The 24,961-nt window shown below is 45.8% G+C and overlaps 1 protein-coding gene across 8 annotated transcripts in view; it reads right to left on the bottom strand.

The window, feature by feature from the left end:
- The window catches only part of nfixb (nuclear factor I/Xb), a 124,405-nt gene that overhangs the window by 7,183 nt on the left and 92,261 nt on the right, over positions 1-24,961 (bottom strand). For 5 of the 8 annotated variants that reach the window (XM_041956161.1, XM_041956153.1, XM_041956156.1 and 2 more), the window contains 8 exons: positions 23,742-23,807; positions 21,945-22,019; positions 20,511-20,631; positions 19,324-19,454; positions 16,192-16,266; positions 10,312-10,440; positions 5,931-6,106; positions 2,128-2,219 (listed from right to left, as the gene is read on the bottom strand). In XM_041956161.1, the coding sequence (XP_041812095.1) occupies positions 2,148-2,219; positions 5,931-6,106; positions 10,312-10,440; positions 16,192-16,266; positions 19,324-19,454; positions 20,511-20,631; positions 21,945-22,019; positions 23,742-23,807 (845 nt within the window). In that variant the 3' untranslated portion in view covers positions 2,128-2,147. The remainder of the gene's footprint in view (positions 1-2,127; positions 2,220-5,930; positions 6,107-10,311; positions 10,441-16,191; positions 16,267-19,323; positions 19,455-20,510; positions 20,632-21,944; positions 22,020-23,741; positions 23,808-24,961) is intronic. The other 3 variants (XM_041956159.1, XM_041956158.1, XM_041956160.1) reach the window with 3 other exon arrangements.

Genomic DNA, 24,961 nt, shown 5'->3' with positions numbered 1-24,961 from the left:
CTGTCCCAGCAGGCATTGAGCATTGTGACTTCTCTCTTCTTAGTTACTCTCTCTCTCTCTCTCTCTCTCTCTCTCTCCCCTTCTGTGTATGCTCTTACAAACACACACACACACACATACAATCCATCTATCTCCCGTGAACACTCCCACTAAATCCTTGGCAGCAGACAGTGACCACCCTCTTTTCTTTCCTGCCCCCCACTCTCGCCCCCTCTCAAGCAACCCCTTCTCAAATTCAAGATCAACTCGCTATGACATCATGTCTGGTTGCCGGGGGTAACGAGACGGCCGGGACGTGACTTCTATAAGGTTTGCTACGTTCCCTCCATCTCCCCTCTTTTCCTGCCCCGTTGGTATCTTGTTTCCCTTCTCCCCTGCTTGCAGTATCTCATGTTTGCCACTAGAGGGCAGTTGGAGCCCACTGTTGTCAGTGTGAGCAGCGCTCCAGCCTGTCCCACAGCCACCACATGCACACTTCTCATACACACATGCCCTTTGTATTGCAATCATTTATCTTCTGGTGTCATTTTCTGAGTGGCAGATGCCAACAGTTAATACTGTGTGTTTTGGTTCTGCCCTGAAAAGTGAAACCATATTTCAGACATTATGTCTCAGACACTCAGGATTGAACATCAATGAGCTGTTTAAGAAAAGCACATGAAGACACGCTACATGGCCAAAAGCATGTAGATCCCCCTGACCATATGCCTTTGTTACTTTTGGCATAGGGCTTGGTTTGGTTGAGGCTTCTTTGCTTTCAGTGACATTTCAGACAATAGTGCGCTTGCAACATTGTGGCAACAGTTTGGGGAAGAGCCTTTCTTGCTCCATGACAGTGCCCCTATGCACAATGCCAGGTTCGTGGAAAAATGGTTTTCCCAGTTTGCCGTGGAAGACCTTGATTGCCGTGCACGGAGCCCTGACCTCAACCCCATCCAACACCTTTGAAATGAGCTGGAATGCCAACAGTGAGTCGGTGAACTAGTGTCAAACTTCACTATAATGCTCTTGTGGCTGAATGGGACCAAATCCCTGCAGCCAGGTTCAGAAATCTGGTGGAAATCCTGACACCAGAGGAGTGGAGGCTGGCATAGCTGTACGCTGCCTATGACCATGCCCATGATTTTGGCAGAAGATGTACAGAGAACACATTCGGATGTAATGTTTTGTTGTCCACAGACTTTTGGCCACACAGTGTATTAAACTGTGTATAACAATAAGAGACTCATTCAAAGACGAGGTATTATTCTGAGTAAAGGTACACTGGTGAACAAAGAAGACATTTGTAAGAAGAATTAGAAGAAAAACTGACAGTATGGAAAGTGTTGGAGCTAAAAGAGATAATAATTGGAGTGAGATTGAAAGAGGAAGGGGAATAAAGAGTCGAGTATAATGAGCAGAGAGGCAGAAAGGATCGGGAATGGGGGAAATGGAAAGCGAGGAAAAGTAAGTGAACAGAGGGCAGGGAAACAAGGGAGGGGATCAGCCGAGCAGTTTCAGATGGTTTCCATGTGTTGGGGAGCAGAGCTGAGCTGGCTCCAGGTGGGTGTGGTTGGACACTAATGAGAAAAGTACTGTGGTAACGGAGGAGGCATATGAATGAGGCGCAGAGCGGCGAAGGGAAGGAACGAAGTAGGTGAAAGAGGGAGAAAGTACGAGGCAGAACCAGAGAGAACGAATAAGAGGGAGGGAGGAGAGCGGAGTTGGACAAAGCTAAAAAGAGAGAGAAAGTGAAGGAGCGAGGGGGGGGGGGGGGGTACAGGGGGTTCTGCAAGAGGAGGGAAAGGAGAGGTAGCAAGGAGAGGGAGTGAAAAAGGCAGCGAGGGAGAAGGCCTGCTGCCTGAAGGGTTGGCTCCATATGTGCCAACTAAACAGTTGAGCACATATGGTAAACCACACACGCTCTGTAAAATACAGATATACAAATGCACACCGATGATGCGCTGTGGGATGGTGTGAGAGGAGAGGTGGTGGAAACCCAGCAGCAGGTTTCAGGGAGGAAGGGAATAAGAACTACTTTGGCGTGCAACCAGTGAGTTAATAAGTTTCTCGAGTTTGACCGGTAATCGCAGTCGAGACGAGGCAACTGAGTGAGTTTCTGTGCGTCGTTACGTCCCAGATTCCTACCTGTGTCTGCTGCGGGATGTTCAGAAAGTTGTTGTCCCGTGATCCGATGCCGACAAACCTGTTGGGAGCTGTGGTGCCTGGCGTGGAGTATGCTAGAAAAACACAAGGAGAACAAAAGAAGACATGAGTGCAGACACGAGGACAGCTGCAGAATCTTAAAGCAATAGCTGCGCTCTGTGAAATATGCATATATGCTTTCTCACCAAAAGTCAGATGGGAAGACTGATGCCACTTTCATGTTTGTACTGTAAATAGAAAGCTACAGCTAGCAGCCTGTTATCTTAGCTTAGCACAAAGGTAGCAACAATCCACCTACCAGCAGCTCACTAATTAACCAGTTATATCTAGTTTGTTTAATCTGTACAAAAAATGAAGTGTAAAAATGGCAAGACTCTAGAAAGCAGCAGGTCTGGCCAAGAAATAGTCCAACACATTCAGCCTCCAAACAACCACAATGTGTCGTTTTTACACATTTCAGTTTTTGTACCAACTAAACCAAAATATAGCGTGTTGATTAGTGAGTTTTAGAGGTGTCAGTAGGTGGCTTTTTGTTGCCTTTGAACATAGTCGGGCTTCCTTTATGCTAAGCTAAGCTAAGCTTCATATTTATCATACAGACATAAGAGTGGTAACTCTTGCCAAGAAAGTGAATAAGTGTATTTCCAAAAATGTCAGGCCATTCCTTTAAGATTTAATAACATACGGTAAACCCACAAGATCACTGTTGTTAAATAACAGAAAAAAAAAAATCACTTAGTACTACAGAAAGTACTGCTATATTTCATTGAGGTCATTCGAACTCCACAGAGAAGTCTGCCAAAATCTGGCATGCAAACTTAGATCTCCCTGAGTGATTAAATCCCGTTGACAAACTCAGTTGAAGTGATTGAGCACACCAGAATCCTAACACCGAGGATCAGTCAGGGACAGTTAAAACCCACTGGCATCAAAGTCTCTGACAAATTTAGGGCAGTTTGAGGTACCCTACGGACTCCAGCATTTGAAATCTCGCTGAGGGATTCGGGATGCGGTGTGCAGAGTTGTGCATATGTGAGTGTGTTTGTGTGGAGGAAAGAAGGGAAGGACAAGAAGGAGAGAGACAGAGAGAGAGAGAAGTTGGAGATTTATGTGGATGGACATATACAATATACATCCATGTGTTTCTAAGAATTGGAATAACATACATAAGACATAAAAGACTTTGAGACGCTGACTGGGGGGTAAAACGCAAACACTAAATTTGAGGGGAAGCTAAAAAGAAAAAAATTAAAGTGCTCCATCCAGTGCCCCTCCTATCACAGGTGAGGAAGACAAATGCACAGTGAGAGAAGCCCCACGCTTGGATTGACATCACCTCTTCACACTTAAAAACACACCCTGTTCCGCTTCACAATCAACAAACAAAGAAAAAAAAAGATCCCACCAAGAAGCTCAAATCACCAAAAAACAGATGAATACAAATTTTCCACCAACGTCCCAATTTCTACTGCATTGTTGTGGAGTCCATATAAATTAACTGCCCTAAATTTGTGCTCCTCACAAGTGAAAATTAACGATCAAAAGCTTTTTGTTATTTTAAAACAAGTTTTGCTAATGAGTCCAGCAGGGGAAGAGAGGAGGATTTAGAAGAACTGGGCTGGTGATGCAGCTTCCACACCAGACAACGCAGAGTGGGCTCAACATGTGAAGCCGCTCAAACTGAGGGGGCCTAACACAGAACCCTGATGAGCACCACAGCAGTCCATTAAGAGACACATTCCTCACCAGATCTCTGGTGGACTTGATCTACTCTACAGAGCTCCACACTTTATCCTGCGCTTGCTTCCACAGCCTTCCGATGGTTAAGGGAGGTGAGATGTCGGATACACAGGAACAGTGATGGCACGAAGTTGGAAGAAGAACAATGGCGGGGGTCTTTTCACTGGAGAGGGTTGGGAGTTTCAGATTTTTTTTTTGTTGTTGTTGTTGTCGGTTTGGTTTTGAGAGCGGTCTCTGCGGGGTCACTTACACGGAGATGCGGGCGAGGAGAGTCCGCCATCAGGGGGCGTGCTGTTGGGTTTAGAGTCGGGCATAGGGAGGGGCACTGGGCGGGCCACTGGGGGAGGTGGAGGCAGCAAGAAGGAGCCTGGCATTTTGCTCTGGCCGCTCCCGTTTGGCTGCAGACAACACAAATAGGGTCAGGAGGGCGACATGCGATAATCCGCAGACACGGAATGAAAAGAGGACGCAGCTCGGGAGGCCAGGTCCAAAAAAATATCCATGACGGAGGAGGGGAGGCGATGGTGGAAGGGGGGAGAGGAGGTGGTGGGAAACAACAACCAAAGGAATGATGTATGTGGTCGGCATCTTTTATGGAGGTGTGAAAAATAATAATCACCACAGGGTTTGATAGGAGTGGGAGCTGGAGCTTGAGGTGAGAGGTTCCACAGGGGTGGTCCGTGGTGGGTGGAGGAGGTGTGGAGGAGGGGGGGTGAGCAAATTATTGACTGGGTTCGTCCAGAAGATGGCAAGAAATCAAAACCATGGCAGAATACTCGTCTACACAAGCACAACACCACCAACGATACCAGCACCAAACAACCAGACGCCAACTAAAAATCGTAAGAGCTAGAGATGAAAACAGAAACACGATGACACAACACAGGACGGGTATGCTTGACTGAGGTGTGCCGTGACTGATTCACTCGCGTGCTGATGGTTGTAACTTCTGAGGGGTTGGGTGGAGCAAAGAGGAAAAACAAAAAAAGAGGGGAAGGGTGAGGAGGGGTAGGAGGAGTGGGGACGTCGGGGTCTGAAACAGCAAACGGCAAAATGACATTGACAAGACAATACAAAGATTTGTAGACCAACTGAATAAACAGATGTCGCGGGTGCTCACTTGTGTTGCTGTGGCGTGTATTTCTGTGCATTTCTCTATATTGTTTGTAGAAATACAGCAGCATGCAGGAGCATTTAGCCTGCTCCGTCCACTGATTGCTGACATTCATGGAACTGTAAAATGCTGCATTGTAGAGCAAAAACATGTGCTAATAGGCACACATACGGAAGCAAAAACAGACCATAATAACAACGAGCAACCGAGCACATATACACTGATATGTTTTACTTTGAAGTCTATCTGTCTGAGTTTAGGTGGTTTGAATTCCCCCTTTTAAAAATCCCAGAAGGTGCTTTCATTTTGTACAATTTCAACATCTGGTTTCAAGCTTTCTGTCTGTCAGAGACTCAGCTTATATTCACGCAAACGTGCTGGCTAATGAGGGTCAGTCGGGCCTGACGCAATCCGTCAGCGCTCGCTGTCCTATCAGGTTACGTCCTTTGAGTCGCATCATCCAAGAAAAAACACTTCAGATGTGAGTGACAGACTCACAGCTAAAGAACACTCGAATTGTCTGAATTTGTAAACCAGAAAGGTTTTCAATAAAAAAAAAAAAACTCTTTAAAAGACAGACAGATGGTTTTCAAAGTCAAATATCTCAAAGCTAATGGTATTGAGTGTTGTTAAATATCACGATTAGGTACCCAGTTGCTTCTAATCTACTATTATTATTGTGGCCTTTTTTTGCTTGGATACACATTGTAGTCGCTTGTTTTTCTACATTCAGTGATCTTAACAATATTTTATAATTGCAGATTTTTGCCAGCACTTACAGCGTCATACACCGTTACTACAACAAGAATCTTTCAAATCTTGCAGTGCTGATGCCAGCTAGGCGGCGGCCGTGGCACACCTGCAGCTTCTGAATGAATGGCACATATTTTTTAAGGCGTTGGTGTACCTCCTCTCTGGCGTCAAGCCTTACCTGTCCGGCGGCCTGCCCCGAGCCATCGGCACAGACAAACTGCACAAATTCCTTCAGGGGGTCCTGTCCAGGGTGGTGGTGGTAGCGGATGGTTGGGTGGGTGAAGTAGGGGCTAGACTGCTGGATGATGGAGGGAGACGGGAAGTGCAGGGCCGAGGCTGAAGCACGGGGACTCCCTGCCAACAGAGACGTTTGTATTAGAGGGACACAAGCGGAGACGTGCAGCCAGCGAGAGGAAGACATGAACCACTGAAAGCCTACACATTCTTACAGATGGGAGAGACGCATTGAGCCATGAACGAATGATAGCAGGAGCATCGCATCACAACTGGAAACCATAAAGTTTTAATCTGGCTCTAAAATGCTGAACATGAAAGGAATGTTGTTTTTCCAAGAAAAAAGCTGATTTCAAGTTAATAGCCATTATGGGCATCGCTCATAATGTTTTATGATCGCTCCAGTAAATCTATACAGCTTCATGGAGGAGGTTTACACACACACGTTGCATTCATATGTGCACACCCACAGGGACTCTGTGACCATTCAAGTCAACGCCACTCGGGCAGACGGGCAAACACCGCACACACCTGAATGTGCACGGCTTCAGTAGATGCGAGCGCTATGTTTTGAAATCAGATCCAAAGAGCTTGTAAAAAGAAAAAGCACAAAGAGATCGTTTAGCACTGTCTTAAATTAGAAAGTCTTAATGCCTGCACGCCTGTGTGCTGTTCTGAGGGTGTGATTCATTGGCGTTGATGCAATTTGGCATTCAGCGACGGTAAAGCCGCTCTTTATCTGACTCATTTTGTTTCTATGACAGAACTGCGCTGTACGTTCACACTGTATGTCTAAGTTGATGCGTTGCAGCTCTCGCAGCATCGGGACGTGTGCGTTGTGTGTGTTCGACAGGTGTGGGGACGCAAAACACATCAGCACCGGGCTGCTAATAAGCTCATAAAAAAGCATTCCTTCTTTTGTTTACGAGAGAGAGGAAAATAGAGGCGCTCGCACCAAACAGTCTGAATATACGAGTGAGGTGTAAGAGGGGAGCAGTTGGTTGAGACCTACCACCAAACACAAAGCCCTCTCTGTCAGACCTATATCCATTACTAAATCTCCTTGATTTGTATTAGAGGCCTGTTCTCCTCTTAGCTGTGCCAGTCTGACACCCACCTCGTCCCATCCAGTCCCCCCAGCTGCCCATGTTGGCCTGCCAACCCTCTTTGGTGCTTGCATCTTATACATTGTGTGTGTGTGTGTGTGTGAGTGTACTTCATGAGCGTGCCAAACCCGCTGCATTACCCCCCAGACAGGGGCCTGTGCCTCTGAGCCCAGCAACACCTTGCTCCCATGCCAGGCTGCCTGCTCCCCAGTGGAGCCGTCTCCCTGCTTCTATTAGTCCCCTACTAATCCCATTAGAGTCTGGGTGGAGGCCAAACACTCTGGGGGTATGGGGGCGGGTTGGGGGTGGGGTGGGGGGGCAGGATCAGAGGGAATCCCTTCACCCCTACCCTCTGCCTCTAGAGCTGTGGTTCCCATCCGTTTTTGTCTGATGTACCCCCACAACCCCGTCAGATGAACTCAACCACCCCTCCATCAACACCACCCACCTTATTCCAACGTCTTCCTTTGAACTGATGTAAACTGAATGTTGTTTAATACTATTGATTATACAAAAATCAATATTAATTGTTTTAATACAGTTGAACTTCATATGTTACGTCTGTTTGGTTAAGTTTGCATCCACAGTGGAAGAAGACGCTCCAACCATTTATCCATGACATTCACATAAATATCTGAAAAAAAAAATCTGTTTATTCACTACTTTTCATTATTGTGATTGGCTCCAGCTCCCGTGCAACACAAAGGATATGCAGGTACAGCTAAGGGATGGATGGGATCTCTACTTTTTTTAAAAATTAGTTGGCCTACTTCACAGTCTGTCATGGCAACTGGCAACTGCAGAAGAGCCCCCTGAGGTGTGAGTACACAGCTCTACGGGGGGGGGGGATGGCTGAATGTGGCTGGATGGACAAACCGTAGCAAAGCTACCACCGCCATGAGCGGACAGCCCTAGAAAGTTTCTCAACCCCACTTCTCCAACCCCTAAATCCACTTAGATCTCGTCCTCCACGCAGAAAAACAACAGCGCGGATGATGCGGTAAGAACTGTCACGCCAGGGTGGGACCGGCTCCAGCTTGCACATTGTAAGTTGATTGTAAGAAACAAATCACGACTATATAAATCACGACTGCTGGCCACAACACGGATGGGATATTGTGGACGTGTGCTCGTGTTAGTGTGAACATGTGTGTGTGTGTGTGTGTGTGTGTGCGGACGCTGGATTCGCTGTAGCTACATCTCAACAGGCGCAGGGTCTTGTCAGCAACCACAGAGGAGGGTTTAATGACACGGCGGTCAACCTCACTGCTTCACATCTGCTCGGTGGGCTAAAAAGCCTTTGATGTAGCCTAGCTGCAGAAGTAAAGCACATGGGTAATTATCTCCAGCGAGCTCCTCGACTGGATGAACTCACAGACGGGCTCTTTGCAAAAAGAAGAGGAAGTCTCTTTTTTCGATCCGTGCCACGGTGATAAAATAAAACGACTGTCGGAGCCCCTTTGGCTCTGCTTGATATGTGATGTTATCAAGAGCTGCTTGTTTCAGCCTGGTGGAGGATCAGCTGGTTCAGACTTACTTTCTGCCCTCGCCAGCGTGCATAAAGACATGTGCTCATCCACATTGAGATCAATTTGGAGTTCCCACACTGTCAAGAAAAGCGAATCAATAGGAATTTGGAGGAAGAAGTAAAACGATAGGAGGATGGAGAACAGTGCAGGAGCCACGGCTGGATCAGCCTCCTCCCACTCTCTGTGCCATGTGTACAGTATTCCTATTCAGGAATGTTACAAGGCTTTAGGTTTGCTGTGTGGTAATTTAATTAAATGCAAGTGACTACGCACCATGTAAGGATGGTATCAGGGACCCTCTTAAAAACGGGACCACAGGACCCACTTTAAGGCCCCCATCAGGTCAACTGATATTGTGCTTCAGTGTTGTACACTTGCGTACTCCCAAACAAAGTTGCGACTCATCGAATTACCACAAACTAATTGTGACACAAACAGTGAACCCAGAGATCCTGTGGAGTCCCAGGCAGTTGCCCACCTTGCCTGGCTGATAATCCATAAAACCCCTGCCGAGTTTAAAGCCCCCCCACTCATTTACTGTTGTACTTCCAGAAGATTCACTGATTAAAGAAATGGTTAAAAAAAATCAAAGCAGCAGAAGATTTATAGAAATATGTTGACTTAATTCTCTAGTTATGGACCAAGCTCCAAAAATAAAAAACCCTCCATGATCCTACATTACCCATAATGCAACACAATAGTGTGTTTCATTAACATCAGTATGACTTCAGCAGGGTTATTTTAGTCACTTTGGAAAGCTCTCTGCGGAGCTACAAAATACATTACAAAGCTGTTTTGACTGGCCTGATAGTTTTCCTTATAAAAAGTAAACTGAACTTCATGTGTAAAATTGGGTAATTCCAGCTGTAGAGCATTCAAGTGGTATAATTAACATCGTTTACAACTAGAAATGATCATAAAACAAAAATTTTAAATGTAACGATGCTGTTCAGTCATCACGTCAATCTTTTATCTGTAATAAAAAATATTTACAATCTAATGAAATCGAGATAAAATATACATTTTTAACTACTTCTTTATGAATATAGCTTTATAGCTTACACAGCTTGCATTTGAGGTCCGTTTAGATGTCAGATTATTAGGCCTTCATTTGTTGCAAACTTTTTCAAGTTTCAGAAACTTTCAAAAAACAAATGTCAAGCGGCATAAAACATGAGAAGATGAGACAGGAGGCAATGAGCAAATGTCACTTGATTCTAGCGTCATTTACCTCATTAAGAACAAATGGCAGTAGAGTACGGAGCAGCAAAAAGAGCACATAAGCCTTACAATCGAGAGAAAGGATGTGACAGAACAGGCAGCAGCCAACCCTGGTCTCGTGCTGCCACTCCAAGAAGATCAGGGTGATCTATAAAGATGATATCTAGAGATGTACGACCACCAACCATCCACCAGAGAGACCCAGAAAAGTCACACACCACACCCAGACTCCCAAGAAGCTCCGTCACCAGTTTGACCTGCACCCTACAAGGTCAGAGGAGGAGGCAGAGGTGCCCGCCAGCTCTGATCTCCCAGCCACTCTCATCTCCCAAAGACAACGCTCCCAACTCTGCGCCAGGGGGAAGGGGTGGGGCCCTGAAGAAGTGGGGGGTGGGTAGGAGGAGATGGTGAGGAGGGAGAGGAAGGGGTGGGGGCGATCAGGGGGGATCGGGAGCTGGGTTGGTCTCACCTGGTCTCACTCCCGCCAGCATTGGCAGTGGGTGGTGGGTGAACGCCATGCGGGGGGACCTCGTCTGGGAGGACAGGGCGCTGAAATCGAATTTCCCCGGCTTCTTAAGAGAACTAGGCGATGAGAGTCCTGGCAAAAAGGGGATCAACAAAATGGCAGAACAGAGACGAGGTTTTAATCAAACATGGCTGCTTTTTCTTACTTCGACTCTACTCAAAAAAAAAAAAAAGAAATAGAAAAATAAACTTATCATTTTTTAATTTGATTGCAAGAATCGAATGATTATGACTGACTGAAATCAATGGACTGATCGATTGATTCATTCATTGATTTGTTGATTGGCTTAACATACAGATGGGTTCTCACAATCTGTCCAATACTCTATGTTTATGTACAGTCGGCGGGCTGTACCATGTCTGTCAGATTGAGGGGGGGGGGGGTTGAGGGCAGGGTCCGGTGAGAGGCCATGTTTTGAAGCAGCAGGGGTTCAGAGCGAAGGGAGGTGACGGGAGAAAGGGGGAGCGGGTGGGGAGGTTGGGAGGCTGGGGGCTAGTGTCAGGAGAGAGGAGAGCTGGGAAATGCAATGGCGGTCCAACTATGGCGACCACTGGAGTGTCTGAACAACACAGCACAGTCCTGCTCACTGGGTTTCCTCACAGGGTGTACCACTGAAATCAACTCAGAGATTAGACTAGTCCCAAACCACAATGATCTCAGAGCCTGGTGCGGCTACCGCGAGCTACAGGAACACAGTCGACAAACAAGGCGACCGACCTACGCGCTGCACTTGTCAGGATACCTCTGTAGAATGAATGGGATCCTGGACGGCCTCATATCTGGGGCAGACTGTGCTTTTCAAGCCAACGCCAGCATGAGCTACGCTGCTACATATAGCTGCAGAAGAGCATGCCAAAACATATATCAACGGATCCTTCTGATGTAGTACCCTTCTGCATATCTGACGGTCAGGTATTTTATGTTACTGCCTTAAGACGTACAGTATTTCATAAGAGAGCGCTTTCTGAACTCTGACACACACACACACACACACACACACACATAGACAAGCTGTTCAGGCTGGGTGGCGAGCACCGGGCAAACTGCCAGCGAATGCTGGATGGGAGAGCGGCAGAAAGATGGAAGGAGTTAAGCTGGAGAGGAGTGGTGACGGCATGGCCGACACACATAGACAAACATATTAAAGTGTCCCCCTCTGTCTATAAATGCCGGCTGAGGCTGAAGGACGGCATGAAATATCCCTCAGTTTGGTAAAAACGGGCACACTAAGTATAGGCCGCGCTCACCAGCGGACCAGAAACATGGCCAAAAGTGTGAGAGCTACAGATAAAAGAGACTCTCTTCTGTGATCAAGGCCTCATGTGGTGGGTGCAGAGGGAATTTATTTTGATGTATGGTAATCCAAAGGCACAATTTAGACTTTCAGGGTTTGAGGACCAGCGCCAAATGGTGCATTTGACCTCTGCTGGGAACCGCAATGTTGAATATACGCTGAAATAAAACTCTGGAAAGAACAATCCATAAAACAGAGAATAATGAGGAAGTAAAAGTATAGAAAAGTACATCAGCATGGACACACAGACCTCATTACTTTCCTCTGGAACATACTGGACTCATGTTTTGTTTGCTCCAGATTCGGTTGAGAGCATACAGTGATAAACAACCTTGGCGAGCAAAAGCCCCATAAACTACTAAACGACACAATATTCACACATATAAAACCAATACACTCAAATAAAGACGTGGGTAATTTCAACATGGCCCAAAGAGACGTGGAAATAGATTTTATGAGCTAAGCATATAAAGTCTAACAGAGCAGATTTCAGAAAAGCTTTTTTTTTTTAATGCTACACTGGGAAATGTTTTATCACTATTTACCCACAATGCTCATAGGCACCATGGGCGCAGCTGCGCTTGTGTGGGCACCGATAAGTATAGAAAAGGGTGGGCGCCGGCACTTATGTTCAGCTAGGCACATCATGTGACACATGTAGGTGGGAGGAGCGGATACAATGAGCCGGGCGAGATAAATTTTATTTACTGGTAGACTAATGAAAAAAAAAAAAAAAAAAGAAGGCTACACACAAACAAAATGCAAGATTTTCTTACAACCAACAGGAGGAGCACAAGATGCTTTGAGCCAGTTTTACTTGGAGGGCTTGGAGATAATAATGCTTTCCTGTTTTAATCTTTAATTCCATGTGTAAGAAGGGGAGTATTTATGCATCATATTTGGTGTGCAGGAGTTACTTCTTGTCTGAGACGTCAGTGAGGCAGCGCTGCAGGTCAGTGATGATCACTCTGGTGTTTTGGCCAGGCTTTTGACTCGATGCATTCACACCGAGTCAAAGCTGGTGGAAAAAGGCAATAAAAGTGAAGCGGAACAACAGCTGAATCAAAAGTTTCAGGAATATAAAAAGTCTGAAGTATGCTGCTGCAGTCAGCAGAACATTAGCAGCGTAGGCTTGTCATCCATCTGGCACTGATATTTTACTTCCGATGGTGTGTTTGGAATGTTGTAATATATTACAACCAATTTAATTTATTGCATAGGGAGCACACCTGCTGCTGCAATGCAACGCTTTGAAGAGCTAGTGGTACTAGTGGTGGAAGACTTACTCACATCCTTTAGTTAAAGCTGCAAAGCTGCTGTAATCAATATATTTATACCAACAATTGATCACATGACTCCTTGGATATGAACTGGTAGCGACGAACCCACAGAGAATTATCACCTGACTCTGCAGCTCCCCTCGGCTCTGCAAGGCTTTATAGCTCCGTTTAACTTGTTGTTTTGGTTTTCCAGCCCGCAACTTTACTGTTTCAGTTCACTCTCACTGCCCTCATCAACGTCGTTTCCAGCCACACCATGCAGCTGTTTCCACCCGAAACCCTCCAAGTGCGCACTGTATGCTTGCTGCCCGGCGCAAACTGCAGCCAGACAAGGGTGGCGCTAGCTGGTGAACAGTTAGCAGCTAAAGAGACCAAAAATAGAGCTGAAAGGAGAGTGAATGTTGGCCTTGCATACATCAGGTGGCCAAAAACACGCCACAAAGTAAATGCTAACTCATGCTACATATCTGCTGGATGTGTAAAATAGACAAATGTTTGCTAACACGTTAGTCAGGACTGATTCTGCTACCCCAGGTGGCAAAAACGACCTGTTACTGCAGGTTAAAGTAAAAGTTGTGTTTACACACATCGTTAAAATAAAAAAAAAGTGCTGCATTTCTAAAATTTATTTCAGTAAAAGTACATCATTGCTCATTATTTGAAAAGGCCATTTTCCCAGAGTTAGATCACACATATAATTTTGCATTATAATTGTTGATGTATTAACATTGTACTGTAATTTGTAATTTAATCTGCAAAGTAGCCACAACTATAGCTGTGAGGCATGGGTATAAAGTATATACTGTAATATTTGCATATGAAATAAAGAGAGTAGAAGCATGAAGTTGCATTAGACAGAAATATGAAAGAAAAGTACCATGAAATTGCACTACAACGCGTGAGTGAATACACTTCAGCACTTCACCACCAATCACCACTGCAGCAGGTCAGCCAGTATCTCAATCGTGAAGCTCACAGTGACAAAAGCTGTTGAACAGGTTAGTTAACTTTGAGAAACTGACACTTTAAAAAAGAGGCGAACTGAACCCCAGCATGTTCTGGATCCAATGCACCACTGCAATAAAGCCTGCTTGGCTGCACGTCCCCTGTGGTACGTATAGAGATGAGTGCGTGCCACCACAGTACAAGTTCAATTATCACCGGCTTACTATGCATGAACAGCCTTAAATTATACATATTGTTTTTAGTCTCTGTGATATTCCCTAATTAGTCGGTATCTTGCTGAAATATCTGGTACGACGCGGCTTCTCGGTGCAGAGCAGCAAATGAGGCCCAGATGCCCAATGAAAGCTTTGTCTGATAAAGCTAACAGAAGTTACTCTGATCTCTCCCTTAATCTGTGTGTGTGCAGTTGTGTACATGAGTCACACACACACGCATCCACACCCACGCACATGCACGCACACACACAGTTGTTTGTTCTACATTATTTCTGTGTCCTGCTCCTGGCACACTGCACGAGCAGACTGGCAGCCAATTGCTCCCATGACCCTGTAGTCTTGCCACGCTAACAAGCTGGCGACCACGCAAACCCCCTAACTGTCACAGAACTGGTCCGCTTGCATGTGCAAACACACACACACACAAAACAAAACATACACACACACACACCAAAGAGAGAGAAAAGCTCACGCACTCGTCATTCAGGTAAGAAAGAAACAATGTGCATTAACAGAGTTGTGTCCCTCATTAACAGACGACCTCGCACATCATTAGCACTCATAAACGCTGAGGCAACGTGCTTCAGGCAAAGCAAGGACACCTTAACAACGCCACGACCACACACACACATCACACAGGTTTAAGCCCATAACACCAAATAATTAGCTGGAATTCTCTGTCAATGTCACAAATAGTCGGGAACCCCCACCCCGCCCTCCCCCTTGCTGAAAAGTTGGTGGTGGGATTTCCCACCACTGAGCAGCAGGAGCAAGCAGGCAGAAGGAGAGAACGGAGCAGAGCAGAGCGGGAGACAGCAGACTTAATGATGAATTACATGATCACCTGCTATGCCTCAGAGCTTTTCATTCAGGTAGAGGATCACCTCCAGAGCAGGCAGAGGCGGAGGCCCTCCCCTCCCCTCCCTCCCTCCCCTTCCTCTTCCTCCCTCCTCCTGTCCTCCGCCCCTCCTCATCTCTCACTCCCAACACCACCACCACCATCACCAGAACAGATGTCTGCTGTAACCCAGTAGCTCCCTTCGCTGTAGACACATGGAGGCGCCATCTGGACCGGAACGCTGCTCCTCTCCAGATTGGGGTGTGCGTGTGTGTGTGTGTGCGTTTATGTGTGTGTGTAAATCAGAGAAAGAGCTTAAATTTAGTTGTGAGCATGTGTGTGTGCGTGCGTGCCGTTTGCACATGTGCGTGTCAGTGAGTAAGGATGTCTCGGAGACAGAAGGTGCCTTGTGCGCTGATGACACACCTGAGTGCCTTCAGTCGTGTTTGTTTGGGTGTGTGTTGTTTTTCCTGCGCTGTCTTTCAGAGATGGTTGAGTCAGGCCTACGGCAGGTGGGACGCCACTCAACAGCTCTGTCTAAACAACCGGTTGGATGACGCTGCTACTCGACAAACCCTCATTCACACACAACACCCCCCGCCGCCGCCGCCTCCTCCTTCTCTGCGTCTTTCAACGCTTTCTCTCTCGGGGCTTGACAACAAAATTACAATACCCAAAGCACTTAGCTGGATGTTGCTGACAAATTCACACCGCCTCGGAAACTCTGTTTGTATGCATGTGGTGTGTCACAACAATGCGGGTTTTGGATATGATAATGCACATAATTACACATTTAAAATACAGCGGATTGTTTGTCAGACAGTGCATGGCAGGATAAGAGTAATTCATGTTTCTGAATGCACTATGGATGTCTTCATTCTCCTGATTTCTTTCACAGATTTACAACATCTCTGAGGCAGACGGGCGGTGGATGTTATGGAGCTACTGGGCTACCAAAAGGCTTTGGTAAACCCACATTGGACAACAGCAGACATCTGGTAGAAACACAACCCCACCCAGCGGCAGCATAGCCAGAGAACAAGACACAAGAGAGGGATGGAGAGAAGAGAAAAGGACGAATGGAAAATGCAGAACAGCTCAGAGAGCTCACAGGAGGTGCAAACAGACTCGAAAACAGGACAGAAGAAGATGTACACAAGTTGAGGGTGGTGTGAGCTGAAGGAGAGCATGTATACATGTACACAGTATAATGTTTAATGTTGTTCTAACCATGGTAAGGAAACTGCACTCCATCGCTCTCATGCTTAATCTTCCTCTCCTGCACACTGGCCAAATGGTGCTGCACTGAAAGGCCAAACAGGGGAGAAGGGAAGAGTTAACAATGGAGGAGGGGAGGAGAGAAAAAGTCAGAGACAGAGAGAGAGATGGAAAGAACGAGAGAGAGAGAGAATGGTGGTTAAATAATGGGCAACAGGGGATTTTAATGTTATAGAGTGCAGCAAGTGTCTTTATTGAAGTAGTTACATCATTACTGCCGGCAGAATTACAATGACAGCATGTGAGTGGGAGTGACGGTTATAAATCGGAGAATACATGAAAATTTAGCATTTTAACAGAATCCCCAAAGCCTAATGCTAAACCCCAGAGACACACGGCATGAAGTCTATTGTACATACATTCGACACGGTCCCTATCGTGATGGTTAGAAATACTGTGAGGGTGAGTGTTTGTGACATCGGAGGAGAATGGGTGGTTACAGTGGCGCTGCTCCGCCGCAAAACTCAAGAAGACAACACGGAGGAATCCGGATGGTCAACCTCAGAGTTCGTGTGGGGACAAATGTGAAAGGAACGGTTCAACATTTTGGGGAAGGGGTCACTCGCTTTCTTGCCGGGAGCTCGCCGAGAAGATTGATGCCTTTGATTGGAATGTAATAATGAAGCTACGGCCAGCCCTTTGTTAACTTATCATTAGCACACCACAAGGATTGAAAACAGAGGAAACAGCCTAGACTCTGCCTGGAGGCACTTCTAAAGCTCACTAATAAACACTACCTCATCATCTACATCTAGTTTAATCCAAACAAAAACCGCAGCTAAAAACAGTTACTATAGCTGGTTTACAGATGCTTAGCTTAGCACAAAGACTGGAAACGGGGAACCAGGTGGTCTGTCTGTTGCCTAAAAACATCATGCAGCTTAGCTGCTGCCCCCATGTTGCTTTCTGCCTAAGCTAAGCTAACCGACTGCTGGCTGTAGCTTCATATTTACCATACAGACGTGGGAGTGGTATCAATCTTCTCTTCTAACTCTTGGCAGGAAAGTGTATTTCCCACAATGTCAAACGATTCCTTGCATATGATTTAGTGATGAACATATAAAGATCTCACTACACTTGCCTGTCATGTTTTTTTACTGGCTTTGCTCAGTTAGCTAAAGCCGAAATGAACACAATAAACCACAAAAGGGGATTGACATTTGTATAAGCAAACGTCTATATGGCTTTTGAGAGTTATCTGTGTTAAATCTGCAGTATGTGGCTCTGACAGGCTCAGACATCACACACACACACACACACACACACACACAAGTTAAACTCAGTGTTAGTGCTAATGCCATTAGAACTAACTGAGCAAAATCTGTCCACCTCTGCCACTCGACAACTCAGGTAACAAACACTAGGATAAAAGAGTTTGTGGTCTGATTAAAGGGTCAGTTCAGTCAAAACACAAGTAGCCTCCTTTCACCCAGTAAGCATGCTGATAGTTTTCTGTTTTATTTGCAGAGGTCTTGAGATATTCGTCAGTGACACTTTTGCCTCCACCCCATGACAACAGAGGTGTGGTCCTCATGTAAAAAGTTATATTGGAAAAACTCAACAACGTGTCATTTGAGAGAGCTCAACAGCACGGATTTTACCATTTTTTTTGGGAGGGGTTCAAAAATAGTCCCCAGTAAAAATGACTTTCAGGAACAGGGACATTGTTTCTAGACAGAACGTTTTTCAAATGCCACGTTCCACCACAAATGATGGTCGTTGACTTCTATTGTACTGGGATGGTGGCAGAAATTTTAGCAGAAATCTCAAAACCTCTGCAAATACAACCAAAACTATCTGCATGCTCTAACCACTAAGGGTACCGGAGAAAATCAATGTCTGTACGGATTTTGGGTAAACTGTCCCTTTAAGCCCCCGCTGCATGTGAGAAAGCAGACTATTCTATGGCTGTGGAATAATGACGGGCCCTCTACCTCAAACAGGCCTGAGCCGTCCGGTGGGGGGTGGGGTTACAGGTTGTAAGTGGAGAAGAGGTTGAGAATGGAAAAGAGTGAGAAAGAGAGTCGGGATGATAAGGGGGTCAAGTGATGGAGAGAAGGGTCAACACAGTACAGAGTCAGTGTGTGTGTTGGTGGGAGGAGGTGAGCTGTGGCCTCGAGTCCGTCTCAAGTCAGCTAGTGTGAAATTAACACGTGAAAATATTTGGATTTAAAGGCTCTTAGCTTGTTATGATGAGAGATACACTTCTGTCTGTTTTACTCTGGCTCTTTTCACTAGTTTGAAGAGGTTGGGACACAAACTTCCATCCACCAATCAGGATTTAGCAATTACCTCACTTGAGGGTTACTGTGCCAGCACTGTCAATCAAATCTGATCAAACCACACCCACACAGTCATGATGAGTTTTTGACTGTGCATTTATTTATGAATAATAATCAAATATGTGTTTGGTAGTTATGAATATGTGCAGGAGTAGTTCAAGATTGTGGGAAATTCTAATCATTTGCTTTCTTGCTGAGAGTTAGGTGATAAACAGCATCACTGTCATGTCTCATAGGAAATGCCAGCAGCTGGTTTAGCTTAGCGTAAAGACTGAAAACAGCTAGCCTTGCTCTGTCCAAAGGTAATGAAACACATGAACCAGCACGTCTAAAGCTCACTAATCAACTGGAAACCATGACGTATTGTTTTACAGTTTTTGTACAGATTAAATAAATAAGATATAAGAGCCAGGCTAGCTGTTTCTGCCTGTTTCCAGTCTTCATGCTAAGCTAAGCTGACCAGCTGCGGGGCAGTAGCTTCATGTTTTCTTTAGAGACATGAGAGTGGTATCAATCTTCTCATCTAACTCTCAGCAAGAAAGCGAAGAAGCAAAAATACCCAAAATGTCAAACTATTTCCTTTAACGTTAGAGAGAAAAGAATCCGTTTTCAGGGTCTTTAAAGCTCAATGTAAAGCCAGTGTCCAGAGAAAAACAACGGAGGAGATGCTTCTGCCTCCGTTAAAGCATTATATTATTTTATCCATTAACTTGCGAAAGTCTGTAATTTTTTTGTGTCTGACTTGATGTGGACCTCAGCCCAGCTCCTGGAGAATCTGATGGGAAGGTTGCGGCGGGACTACCTGCATCCACATCATTAGGCCAACCGCTGGACTGAGAGCTGCTGCCAGCCGCCGGGGAACGGCCTGAGTAGAAGACATCGTCCACCGGGCTCTCCATCTCACTGTCGTCAATGGACTTGCGCTTGTTGGAGCTGAGAGAGAAAGAAGAGAGGAGGGGGTTTATTTAATTCTTGAAGAAGGAGAAGAGGAAGGATTTGAGGGATGTCTTTTAATTGATCTGTTTGTTGTTGTTGGTTTTTTTTTTCTTTCATTTTCCTTAAACTTGCATGTTCGCGTGGCTTCTCAGCCACTACTAATGGGTATTCAGGGCCTCTAATGAATGCACACATATCATTTGTGGGACATTTGAGGACGATGTGAGTGCTTATTTCCCCTGGAGTCAGGAATGTGTCTGCATGAAATCAAGAGTTATAAAAATTAGAAATGCCAAGGGTTCCTTCAGTGTTTTGTTTTCATATTACATTTTGGCCAGGGGGGACAATGCAACGCAACTGGAGACAGCGAGACAAACATGAGGCCAGAATTTATTCAACATGCTGTATCCATACTGGCCCGAAGCAGCCGCACGCTGGCAACCGAGCGCAGAGAGTGTGCACAGTGATGCTGGAACGCATTCGTGTGTGTGTTTGCAGATTCTTATAGACTCATACATCTGTGAGCAATAAAATAAAAGGGGGTTGTGCACGTACAGTGTTTCACTGCTGATCCAGAATGTTTAAATATGTGTGCGCTCATGTGCGTATGTATGTGACAGCATGCGTGTGTGGCTTTTGCGCGAGTGTGATGCGGGGGTCTGTGTTACATTAGTATCAGGGGAGATATTCTGTAATGAGTGTAACTACCTCCGTGGGAGACTTGCATAAAGCTCCATTTCAGTCCTGCAGCGTAAGATGAGCGAGAGAGGACGACAGCGGGAGCGAGGGGAAATAACGGAGACAAAAGACACAAGCACAGACGGAGTGACGGACAGATCGGTGGGAAAAATGAGAGCGAATGAGAAGGATTAGCGGTGAAAGAGGAGAAACGGGGGGAGGAAGGAGAAAGAGAGAGCACAATCAAAAAGCAGAGTAAGCTAAGCATAAAGAATACAGCAGCGTCAAGAGGTTATAGAATTTAGAAACAAAGAATATTAGTCCGGAAACAGACATATTGAGCATTTGTGTTTGTGTGCGTGCATGTATGTGTACCTGGTGGAGGGGGTGGAGGTGATGGAGCGCCGTCCCAGGGTCACCTGGTTGATGTTATAGTAGCCGGGGCTGTCTAGGTCAGCCAGGGAGAAGTTGGGGCCGGTCGCTGTAGCCACCGGGGCTGAGGAATGCACACACACACACACACACACACACACACAAAGGAGAATAATATCAGAAAAGTTGCAAATTACATACAGTCCTGTAAACAGTCATGACTTTATTTTACTAAAGGAAAAGGCTTGTGTTGCTCTATTATTTATTATTTTGCTCTAAGGACGGTGACTCTATCACCTCATTTACACCTGGCATTAAAAAACGATCTGTACCCGGACACATTATCCGGTGAAGGAAAAATGTACGTTGATGTCTACATGGGTGTCTACATGGGAATGTGAGGTTTGGGGTCTGGAGGTCTCCTCGCTCAAGTTGCATTCATATCTTAAGTCGGTGTAAACACAATCCGCGCAATGTGCTGGCATCTGCAGGCTGCACAACATACAGAAATTTGTTTTTAGCTAGCATAAAATATATGTTGTTCAAATGCTGAGAGTGAGCAAAGAGATAGCCCTGTAATACTGACTGTACGTCAGGCCTATTCTGCTGCATGAAAGAACCAAAAGATACGTTTTTCAACAGAACCATGTGAAAATGAAAGTAATAGGGATGGGAAATGAATGATACAGTAAGATACAGTAACTGTGTGTGCGACAGTGTGCGAGGCGCTCATTTGTGCAGCTGATCTGCACTTAAAATGAGTCATATAATGCAACTCTGCAAGTCTGTCTCTGGTACTCAGCCCCAAGCCCACTGATGTCCACTGATGATGACAGTCTCTAAAAAATGGGGCAAAAATATACCGTTTGATTTTAAAAACAGTCTCAGTGATGTCCTGAAACAGCTGGCCACTGTAGTTTTTTGCCAACATTACTCAAACAGGAATAAGTAGGACATTTGTTGGGGACTATTTTCAGCTGTGGATTAATACACACTTGGTGCACTGGTGAGTATTTACAGCAGCAGGACAGTGTATGTGAGGCGAGTCAAAATAAACTACAGCGTGTGTGTGTGTGTTGATGGTATAAAAGAAACACCTAGTGCAAAGGTGTGGCTCAGTGTACAAGATTTTGGACAACAGTTTCAGTACAGAGGATTAAGATACAGGCTACGCACAGATTATACTTGCTATTAGGCAGAATTAATTGTTGTTCATATAATGAAAAATGCAGAATAAGACCAGCCTTGTCCTTTAAACACTAATGATATCCCTTAAAAGTAAGTTCTTCCAGCAAAAGAGTTTGGCGCTGGTGTGTGAGGGGTCGTGCTGTGTGTACGGTGTTATGACAAAGTGACTGCATGAAGTGTACGAGGACTGACAGGGAGAGTGTGCTGTCCACACAGAGACTGACAGGGGAAATTATAGCTGTGACTCACTCTGTGACACGCGGACCAGCTCAGCCACGTTCCACACCCCTGAAGTCACAAAGCAGTCCTGGAAACTCAAGTGGCCTGGGTAAAAGAGAGAGGAAGAGTGTGAGAGACCGCTCCAAACATGCAAAACATTATATGTGCACACAGCCACACAGATCTGTGTACACACACAGACACACACATGTAGAGGGAGCTGAAAAACACATGTATGGAAAAGCGTGACACTGGTGGTGTCATCCAGTGGGACCATGTGTTTTCTATAAGATGCAACAGGCCTGTTGGTTTGGACATGTTCTTTTTTTTTTTTTTTTTTTACTGTTGACAGTCCAACATACACAACCAATCAGATCCAAGTGAATATAATTTTAGCACAGACAGCTATATAACGTGTTTATATTTATGTATACACCATGCACATGATATATACACATGAATATATAACCAAAGCATATTTGTAGCAATGATGCAAACACACACACACACACGCATACACAGCCTTGTACTTCTATGTTCATACATGTGCGACCTGATGTTCACACACAAGCAAACGGAAATGATCCAAACCATTTTTTTGCGGGGGGTGACATGTATAACAATGGATCACATGATGACTTGTATGTAAAGTGTTTGCTCATAGTGATAAAACCACAGAGAGTTATTATCTGGCTCTGCAGTCCCCTTCAGCTTTACAGAGTGTTTTAGCATCTTGTAAGCTTGCAACTTTAGCAAAGTTAGCCCCCAGCTAGTGACGCATTTAGCCAAGACCTAAAACATTAACTGTTGCTCCATAACTGCTGTTTGCTAACACGTACACCGTAACAGCTTCAGAGGTGACAACATGTCAACATTATGTTCAGTAACTGAAAGCTTTACTCCAAAACCAAGTGCTAACCCCTCAAACTCCCGTTCACTATAACCTTTAGCCTAGCATAAATGTGACTTAGCCTAGACTTGATTACACGCTGGTCCTACATTTGTCAGTGAAAAAGGAGCTAGCTAGCTAAAATGTCCAAAAACAAGGAACACACACACACACACACACACAAACACACACACACACAAACACACACACACACTCACACCGGTGGCCAGTGTACTTAGCGTTTGTGCTCTTTGTGCTGCTTTTCAGTTTTGTTAGCCTCCCCAAGTAAAGTTTGTTGTGTGTGTGTATGTGTGACATTCTCCTCTATAATGTCCATATCCATAATATCCAGGTCTCTGTGGTGTGTGTGTGTGTGTGTGAAGGACACCCTAAGCTCTGGGGCCGAGTGAACTTTAAAGCCGCACCCTTCCTCCCTCCTCCATTTCATCCCTCTCTCCATCTGTCCATTCCTTCTCTCCTCCCTGTTCTCTTTACCCCCTCATCTCTCAGTTTCTTTTCTACCCCCCCAAAACACCCCCTCCACCCCACCCCCCTCGCACTCCACCTCTGCCTCTCTCTCCTTCTCTCCATCCCTGTCCGGGGTTAACCACAGCGGGGACAGCGCATGAGGTCAGCGCTCAGCTCGGCAGCGGCCATGTGGTTCCCATCTTCCAATAACGTCAGTGTGATTTATGAGTGGCCCACCACAATCCCAGCACAACCCCCACAGTACAGTACCATCAGTTCTCCTTACCATAATAAACTAAGACCCAGCTCACACACACACACAGAGGCCTGTATGTATGGGGTAGTGTGTGTATGCAGTATCTGCATCCGTGCGATTGTACGTGAGCGCAGGTATGTCAAACATTTTTATGCGTGCACGAAATGTTTGACATACCGTACGTGTGCAAACGGGGACGTGTTTGAGAACTCACCGTTTGGTGGGGGCTTGACGTCTGTGTCTCCTTGCTGGTTTGAGTTGTCTGATTGTCCTGATTGTTCTGAAAGAAGGAAGGGGGGGAGAAAAAAAAGAGACGGTTAGTCAGGTGGACAGATGTCTGGACACCACCCAAGGTGAGGGGGCAGCAGGATCGCTTCAGAGGGAACTCGTCAGAAACTCAACAGGAAATGGCGCCTTCTTTCATTCTTTCCACTGAAGAGACACAGACAGGGCTGAGCTTAAAGATGGGAGCATATTTCTGCTCAGGTTGAACCGCAGTTGAAAGTCATAAAATGGCAAATCAGGGGGTTAATATCCTCACTTCTGGAGTCTGTCGCTGTGGGAAAAGCACTTTTCAAGCTTAGTAGAAAAAGCTTCAGGTTTGGAGTGTCTCTGCTTCGATACCTCTCTTTCAGGGACTCCCACTAGTGCACACACACACATCAGTTAAGGCCACAGACGGCGTAAAGTGCTGCAGCTCTTACGAAATCTCATCTTTCCACAGCTGACTCGTGAGTTGATGGATGTGTGAAATGGGCGTTTCTGGGTTCTGGGCATTGTCTGGAGCGTGTCTCGTGGACTTAACCGCGTTTCTCTCTTTCTATACCTTCATACATACACGCTGTTTTAGTTCAGGCCTTCGACAGTGTGGGTTGGGTAAAAGTGTTAAATGTCCCAAGACGCCTCAGCTTCTTGTAACTTGAGGGCTACTTGTAAAACGCACACTTTGAGGGTTCTCGCCATTGTTTGGATTGCATCTCCCGTGTGTGTTTACCTTAGCATCTATAGGGGCCGGCGGGCAGAGGGCCACCTTTTCCGGCTCGTTTTGTTTGGCACGCTGGCCGAGATTCTTCTTCCGATGCGTAATGCAGCCGTGCGGAGTTTTATGGTTGTATCATATATACCATTCAGGCCAATTACCCCACCGCTCTGAAGCTTTAAGGCCGTCCGGGGCCAAGTCTCCCTAGCCAGAACGCGGCCCCCTTGCAGCCAGTACTAGGCCCCCCGATCTCAACGTCTTCTGGACCCAAATCAGCGTCCTAATCTTGGGTGGCATTAGTGGACGGCGTGCCAGCAAACTGCTGCACCATTCACCCTCTCTGCGCGTTGCCAAAACCAAGAAAACAAAAAGAGACGAACAAAATCGCCTCATCACTCTGGGTCAGAAAGAAGAGGGGAAACCACAAAGGGACAGTTTCTTTTTCCTTGCTACAC

This window comes from Chelmon rostratus, chromosome 17 (genome assembly GCF_017976325.1).
Source record: "Chelmon rostratus isolate fCheRos1 chromosome 17, fCheRos1.pri, whole genome shotgun sequence".
NCBI classification, from domain to species: domain Eukaryota; kingdom Metazoa; phylum Chordata; class Actinopteri; order Chaetodontiformes; family Chaetodontidae; genus Chelmon; species Chelmon rostratus.
This window is presented reverse-complemented; position numbering and strand designations above follow the sequence as displayed.